Here is an 8,046-nt window from a genome sequence, read left to right on the forward strand (position 1 = left end):
ACAGATGGGGGGGATGGACACACGGACAGATCGATGGGGATGGGAGGGATGGACGGTCAGATGCACGGATGGGTGGGAGGATGGACAGACAGATCGATGGGGGTGGGGGGATGGATGGACAGACAGACAGATTGATGGGGGTGGGGGGGATGGACGGACAGACAGACAGATGGGGGGGGATGGACAGACGGACAGATCGATGGGGGTGAGGGAGATGGATGGACGGACAGACAGACGGATGGGGGTGGGGAAGATGGACGGACAGACAGACGGATGGGGGTGGGGAGGATGGACAGACAGACAGATCGATGGGGGTGGGGGGGGATGGATGGACAGACAGACAGACAGATCGATGGGGGTGGGGGGATGGACAGACAGACAGACAGATCGATGGGGGTGGGGGGATGGACGGACAGACAGACGGATGGGGTGGGGGGATGGACGGACAGACGGATGGAGGGGAGGTGGATACCAGCCCCTCTTCCCCCCCGGCTGGCTCACCTGTGCAGGCAGCCCGGCGCGGGGGGGGGGTTGGCAGGAGCCCCCCCGGCTTTGCTGAGGTAGCTGAAAGAGATTTGGTGTCGGGAGCAGCCCTGCAGGAGAGGAGAGCGAGTGAGCCCGGGCGCCCAGCCCCCGCGACACGCCTGCCTCTGGGGGTTGGGGGGCTGGGCATACAGGGACCCTCGCCCGGGCAGAGATGCCGCCCCTCTGGGGTGGTGCATGGGAGCCGAGGCTGGAGGGCTCCGTGGCCGAATGCTGGAGTGCCTGGTGGGGAGAGGCTGCGGGACGTGCCTGGGTGGGAGGCAGGGGCTGGGGGTCCGTGCCCGGCTGAGGGGGCAGGGCGCTGGAGGGGCCTGGTGGGGAGAGGCTGGCAGGCCGTGCCCGGCAGGGGAGGCAGGAGGCTGGGGGGCAGGGCGCGCGGGGGGAGCTGGGGGGCAGGGGCGCGGGGGAGCTGGGGGGCAGGGCGCTGCCAGGGCTGTACCTTGCTGTCCTTGCTGGGCCTGTGGCAGTAGGAACTGGGCGGGCGGCTGGAGATGGTGCCCAGGGACAAGCACCAGCTGCTGGAGCTGAAGGAGCTGCTGGATGTCCTGGGGGACAGAGAGAGGGTCAGGGGGGAGATGGGGGGCAGGGGCCTGGCGCCGTGTGGGGCTCAGAGCCACAGCAGCCCCGGTGCACAGAAAGTGACGGCTCTCCCCACCTATGGTGCGCAGTGCCCGGTGCAGTGCAGTGACACACACATCCCCGCAATGCCCAGTGCAGTGCAGTGACATCCCCGCAGTGCCCGGTGCAGTGACACACACATCCCCACAGTGCCCAGTGCAGTGCAGTGACATTCCTACAGTGCCCGGTACGGTGCAGTGACACCCCCCCCCCGCAGTGCCCAGTGCAGTGACACACTCATCCCCGCAGTGCCCGATGCAGTGCAGTAACATCCCCCACAGAGCCCAGCAGGATGCAGTGACACACACACCCCATGCGTGGTGCGATGCAGAGACACGTGGTCCCAGCAGGATGCAGTGACCCTCCCCATGGTGCCCAGCACGATGCAGTGAGCACCTACAATGCCAAGCCCAGTGCAGTGACGCTCCGTGGTGCCCAGTGCGATGCAGCGACCCCCCCGCAGTGCCCAGAGGGATGCAGCGACCCCCCCCACAGTGCCCAGAGCGATGCAGTGACAGCCTGCAATGCCAAGCCCAGTGCAGTGATGCCGGATGGTGCCCCAGAGCGATGCAGCGCCCCCCGCGGGGCCCGTCCCTTACCTGCGCGGTGAGCTGGATGGGCTGCGACAGAGCCAGCTGGGGCGTTTGCGGCTGGCTCTGGGGCGCCTCGCCCCCCGGCGGCTGGCTGGCGGCGTTGGCTGCAGCGGCCGCGTTGGATTGCTGCACGGCGGCCGCCAGGAGCTGTGCCTGAGCCTGCTGCAGGAGGAGCTGCTGCTGGGCGGGCATCAGGGCCGTCAGCTGGGGGCCGGGCAAGCCGGGGCGCAGGGGGCGCGGGCGGGGGAGGGGGGCAGAGAGGGGGAAGCAGCAGGTTAGTCCCAGCGCGTCCCCCCAATAGCGCCAGCGAGCGGCAAAGCAGCCCCCACCCCTGTTAGCGCAAGGGCACCAGCCTGGGACCCCCCCCTCACCCCACACTGGGGCCAGATGGGAGCCAGCGCCCCCTGCAGGGGAAAGGCCCCGTGCCCTGTTTCCTGCCCCCTGAGCCAGCCCCACCCCCCACCCCAGGGCCATCACCCCCCTCACCCCCGTGGGCCCCCACTCACCCCGGCCAGCTGGCTGCCGGCTAACATGAGCTGGGCCTGGGGCAGGTGCGGCTGCTGGGCCGGGGGGGGCCGGTGCTGGAGCTGGAGGCAGGGCGTGGGGTCCTCCGCCTTGATCTGGGGGAGAGGAGAGACGGGTCAGGGGGCAGGGCCCTGGGGGGGCAGAGCGGGGCATTGGCAGGGGGTCAAGGGTCACAACAGGGGCCTAGTATGGGGGGGGTCAGACGAGGCCTGGTGCGGGGGTTAGAGCGGAGGGATCAGGAGTCAGAGGGGGGCATGGCGGGGGGTCAGGGGTCACAGGGAGACCTGGTGGGGGCTCAGATTGGGGCGTCAGGAGTCAGGGGGGGTCAGGGGTCACAGGGAGGCCTGGTTGGGGGTCAGAATGGGAGGGTCAGAAGGCAGAGGGGGCCTGGCAGAGGGGTTGGAGTGGAGGGATCGGGGGTCAGAGGGGGGGTCAGGGATCACAGGGAGGCCTGGTGGGGGGGTCAGAAGTCAGGGCGGGCCTGGCAGAGGGGTTAGAGTGAAGGGGTTGGGGGTCAGAGGGGGGTTAGGGGTCACAGGGAGGCCTGATGGGGGTCAGAGTGGGGGGGTCAGGGGTCAGAGAGGGGCCTGGTGGGGGGGTCAGAGTGGTGGGGGGTCGGGGGTCAGAGGGGGCCTGGCTGGGGGGGAGGCTTTTGGCCCCGGGCCAGCCTGGGCCGTTCTCACGCTGATCTCTCCCTCCCCCGACGGAGCCAGACTCACCCCCCCTTGGAAACTCTGAGGTGCTGGGTGGGGAGATCCCCTCCCCCAGCCCCGCCGGCATGAGGGGCCATCTGGGGGGCAGGGCTGGGGAGCTGCGATGGGGGACAGGACCAGGGATACCGGGGGGGGGTTCAGCTCCCCAGTTTGTGGAGGAGGGCTGGCGGGGGGGTGGGGCGCTCGCTCGCGTGTTCTCCCGTCCCCCCCACCCGCCCGCTGAGCCGCTTCCTGTTTTGCTGCCGCCCCGGGGGCCCCGGGATTTCCCCCCACCCCCACCCCCCTGAGTCATCGCCCGCAGGCAGCCAACCGAGCGAAAACAGGAACGGGGGGGGGGGGGTGAAAACCCCTGGGAACCAGGCATGGCCCCCGCCAGGCACAGCCCCCCACCGCCCCCCCAGGCACGGCTCTTACCTTGGGGCTGGGGCCGGTGGGGGCCGGGGAGAATGGGGCTGGTTTGTTCTGCTGGGTCTGCGACAGATGGGGGGACCTCGAGTCAGTGGGGGAATAGGGACCCTCCTGTGCCCCCATTCCCCCCAAAACCCCACTGTGCTCCCCCCACCTGCACCGTGCTCCCCACGACCCCAGTGCGCCCCCCCCCCCACCGTGATCCCCTAGCCCTGCATGGTCCCCGTACGCCCCCAACTCCACTGCTCCCCCAGCCCCCCACCTCTCCGGACCCTGCCACGCTCCCCCCGACACCGGGCTCTCCCTCGGCCCCCCCCCCCGAACTCCCCCTTCTCACTCACCTGGTGGTTTGTGTCGGGACCGTTTCGTTCTGTGTCTGGAACAAGAGAGAAAATGAACCTTCGTCTCCTGCCTCCCCAAGCGGGATCAAACCCTCACAGCCCCCCGCCCCACTGGCCCCCCCAAACCAGGGCACCCACAGGGCCTGCTAAGGGCCTCATCCCCGACCCCCTTTGCCGGCTCTGTGGGGGGCAGAGGGGCAGCCCCCAGCAGGGTTTTGGGGGTACCTGTGTGCTCCCCATGTGGCTCCACTCGTGCCTTCTCCAGCTCCAGTGGCTTAGACATTCTTATTTCTAGAGAGAGAGATGGGCAGCGATGAATAACCGGGCCAGGGACCCAGGCGTCCTGGCTCCCCCCTCCCACTCCCCTAACCTCCCAGAGCCAGGAGAGAACCCAGGCGTCCTGGCTCCCGGCCCCCTCCTCCCCACGCTGTTGGCTGCTCAGTGACAAGGCCCGAGATTGTGTCCGGGTGGGGGGCCGGCCAGGTGGGGGCTGGGTCCCTTCGCTGCGGTGGGGCACAGAATTGGCCCCGATCCAGCCCCGGGGCGGGGAGGGAGGGGATGGGACATGGGGCCTGTCCCCTCCAGGGGGTGCCAGCCCTGGCGGGGGGGGGACGACATGGGCCCTTTCCCCTCCACCACTTGGTGCTCTCAGGCTGGGGCTCCCCCCTCCCACAGATGGAAACCTGAAGCCTACCCCCCCCCATCAGATTCCCTCCCCAGCCCCTCCCCCGCTAACTCACATTGGGGGTGACCCACAACCCAGCCAACTCCCCCCTCCGCCCAACCCTGCTCCCCCCTACGCTACCCTCCCCCCAGGAATTACCTCCAGGGTGAGAATTTAACCCCTGCCTGTCCACGCTGCCTGCTCGCCCTCCGGCCAGTCCGAGGGGGTCCCTGCCCCCCAGGCCGCAGACACGGCCCCCCAGCTCCTGCCTGCTCGCCTGGCTTTGCAGCCCCGGGACCAAGTGGGCCCGGAGCCCAGGCTGCCAGGAGCCGCTCGCTGCCTCATTTGCATGAGGGACTGAGTCACCGGCACAAACCCCGAAACAGGCGGGCGGGGGCGGCTCCAGGCTGGGGATCCTGGGGACTGGGGGGACAGGGGGCGGGACCATGTCTGGTGCCGGGGGCTGGGGTACAGCAGGGGGATGGGCTGCATCCAAGTGCCAGGGGGTGGGGTACGCCAGGGGGTGGGGTATGCTGGGGGGCTGGACTGTGTCCAGGTGCTGGGGGGCAGGGTACGCCGGGGGGCAGGGTACACCAGGGGGTGGGGTATGCTGGGGGGCTGGACTGTGTCCAGGTGCTGGGGGGCAGGGTACGCCAGGGGGCAGGGTACGCCAGGGGGTGGGGTATGCTGGGGGGCTGGACTGTGCCCAGGTGCTGGGGGGCAGGGTATGCCAGGGGGTGGGGTATGCTGGGGGGCTGGGCTGTGTCCAGGTGCTGGGGGGGCAGGGTACGCCAGGGGGTGGGGTATGCTGGGGGGCTGGGCTGTGTCCAGGTGCTGGGGGGCAGGGTACGCCGGGGGGCTGGACTGTGCCCAGGTGCTGGGGGGCAGGGTATGCCAGGGGGTGGGGTATGCTGGGGGGCTGGGCTGTGTCCAGGTGCTGGGGGGGCAGGGTACGCCAGGGGGTGGGGTATGCTGGGGGGCTGGGCTGTGTCCAGGTGCTGGGGGGCAGGGTACGCCGGGGGGCTGGACTGTGTCCAGGTGCTGGGGGGCAGGGTACGCCGGGGGGCCTGTCCCACAGGCCATGGCCTGACATTCCCGAGCTGTGACAGCCTCAACCCCCCATCCCCCATCGTCTCGCTCTCTGGGCCCCGTCAGCGTCCTCCACTCCCTGGGGCCGCCCGGGGGCCAGGATCGTCCCCCCCAGCCCTGCCTGATTTCAGCCTTCGGACTCCAGGCCCGGCATGAGCCTGCTGCAGCCCCTGCGCCCCCCACCCAGCCCCTCTCCCTCACGGCTCTGCCCTGCGGAACTGCCTGCCACTGCGCGGGGGGCCCAGCTGGGGTGGGGGGGCAATGGGGGAGTCCTGCCTCCCCACCCCCCCGGACACAAGCCTGTCTGTCCCTGTTGCCCTGGGCTGGGGGGCTGGGCGCTATTGTGTGTCAGCGCCCGGCCGGGCTGGGGGGCTGGGCACTGCTGTGTGTGAGCGCCCGGCCGGGCTGGGGGGCTGGGCACTGCTGTGCGTGAGCGCCCGGCCGGGCTGGGGGGCTGGGCCCTGCTGTGCGTGAGCTCCCGGCCGGGCTGGGGGGCTGGGCACTGCTGTGTGTGAGCTCCCGGCCGGGCTGGGGGGCTGGGCACTGCTGTGCGTGAGCGCCCGGCCGGGCTGGGGGGCTGGGCCCTGCTGTGCGTGAGCTCCCGGCCGGGCTGGGGGGCTGGGCACTGCTGTGTGTGAGCGCCCGGCCGGGCTGGGGGGCTGGGCCCTGCTGTGCGTGAGCGCCCGGCCGGGCTGGGGGGCTGGGCACTGCTGTGTGTGAGCGCCCGGCCGGGCTGGGGGGCTGGGCCCTGCTGTGCGTGAGCGCCCGGCCGGGCTGGGGGGCTGGGCACTGCTGTGCGTGAGCGCCCGGCCGGGCTGGGGGGCTGGGCCTGGCAAAGCCCCCCCAGCACTTTCACTTCTCCTATTTGTTTCCCTTTCGCATTTTTAGCCGGTTTAAAAAAGCCTCCGATTTACTGAAACCCAGGCTAAAAATACCCCATGGAACCAGACGGCCCCCCACAGGCAATGCCCTCCCCACAGTCAGCCCCCCACGGCCAGTCCCCCATAGCCAGCGTCCCACCCCACGGCCAGCGCTCCACAGGCAGGGCCCCCCCCACAGTCAGCCCCCCACAGCCGGAGCCCCCACCCCACAGCCAGTCCCCCACAGCCAGCGTCCCACCCCACGGTCAGCGCCCCACGGGCAGGGCCCCCCCACAGTCAGCCCCCCATGGCCAGCGCCCCCACCCCACAGCCAGCACCCCCACGGCCAGTGCCCCCACCCCACGGCCAGCCTCCCATGGCCAGCGCCCCCACCCCACAGTCAGCACCCCACAGCCAGCACCCCCACAGCCAGTGACCCCCATAGCCAGTGCTTCCCCACCACATGGCCAGTCTCCCCCCACGGCCAGTGCCCCACACCCCACAACCAGCCCTGCCCTGCTCCCCACAGCACCCCCTGCTGGGAGTCCCCCGAGCCCATGAACAGAGCCAGACGCAGAGGGAACCCAGGCAGGGGGAACTGACCCACCCCCCAGCCCTGCCCCCTGCTCCTCTCCCCACCCCCTACCTGGCATCCACCTGTCGGGGTTCACCATGGCGGGGGGAGCTCGGCTGCCTGGGCCCGGCAGCGTGTTGCCCGGCGGGGCGAGGAGGGGTGTGACGGGGAGGGGCAGAGCAGGGGGGAGTTCCCAGCCCCCCCCCAAGGAGGAGAGAGGGAAGGAGCACGTGGGGGGGCAGGGGGAACGCGGGCAACAGGAAGCAGCTGGGAGGAAATTGCAGGGGAGGCGAGGGGTGAGGAAAACACCCCCATGCGACGAGCTCCTGGCACAGACACAGGCACGCCCAGCGTGCGACGAGCTCCTGGCACAGACACAGGCACGCCCAGCGTGCGACAGAGCTCCTGGCACAGACACAGGCATGCCCAGCGTGCGACGAGCTCCTGGCACAGACACAGGCACGCTCAGCGTGCGACAGGGCTCCTGGCACAGACACAGGCACGCCCAGCGTGCGACAGGGCTCCTGGCACAGACACAGGCACACCCAGCGTGCGACAGGGCTCCTGGCACAGACACACGTACACCCGCGTGCGACAGGGCTCCTGGCACAGACACAGACACGCCCAGCGTGCGACAGGGCCCACAGCACAGACACAGGCACACCCAGCGTGCGACAGGGCCCACAGCACAGACACAGGCACGCCCAGCGTGCGACAGGGCTCCTGGCACAGACACACGTACACCCGCGTGCGACAGGGCTCCTGGCACAGACACAGGCACGCTCAGCGTGCGACAGGGCTCCTGGCACAGACACAGGCACGCTCAGCGTGCGACAGGGCTCCTGGCACAGACACAGGCAGGCCCAGAGTGCGACAGGGCTCCTGGCACAGACACAGACACGCCCAGCGTGCAACAGGGCCCACAGCACAGTCACAGGCACGCCCAGCGTGCGACAGGGCTCCTGGCACAGTCACAGGCACGCCCAGCGTGCGACAGGGCTCATGGCACAGACACAGATACGCCCAGCGTGCGACAGGGCCCACAGCACACACGTACACCCGCATGCGACTGAGCTCCTGGCACAGACACAGGCACACCCAGCGTGCAACAGGGCCCA

General features: G+C 70.4%; 1 protein-coding gene across 1 annotated transcript in view; it reads right to left on the reverse strand.

Annotated features, from left to right (window-relative positions):
* The window catches only part of POU2F2 (POU class 2 homeobox 2), a 32,208-nt gene extending 24,991 nt beyond the window's left edge, over positions 1-7,217 (reverse strand). The window contains exons 1-8 of the mRNA XM_054010414.1: positions 7,001-7,217; positions 3,967-4,032; positions 3,742-3,776; positions 3,407-3,463; positions 2,261-2,374; positions 1,761-1,958; positions 983-1,088; positions 502-593 (exon numbers count right to left, since the gene is read on the reverse strand). Of these exons, the coding sequence (XP_053866389.1) occupies positions 502-593; positions 983-1,088; positions 1,761-1,958; positions 2,261-2,374; positions 3,407-3,463; positions 3,742-3,776; positions 3,967-4,032; positions 7,001-7,028 (696 nt within the window). The 5' untranslated portion in view covers positions 7,029-7,217. The remainder of the gene's footprint in view (positions 1-501; positions 594-982; positions 1,089-1,760; positions 1,959-2,260; positions 2,375-3,406; positions 3,464-3,741; positions 3,777-3,966; positions 4,033-7,000) is intronic.
* Between the last annotated feature and the right edge of the window lie 829 nt (positions 7,218-8,046).

Source organism: Malaclemys terrapin, chromosome 21 (assembly GCF_027887155.1).
Source record: "Malaclemys terrapin pileata isolate rMalTer1 chromosome 21, rMalTer1.hap1, whole genome shotgun sequence".
Classification (NCBI taxonomy): domain Eukaryota; kingdom Metazoa; phylum Chordata; order Testudines; family Emydidae; genus Malaclemys; species Malaclemys terrapin.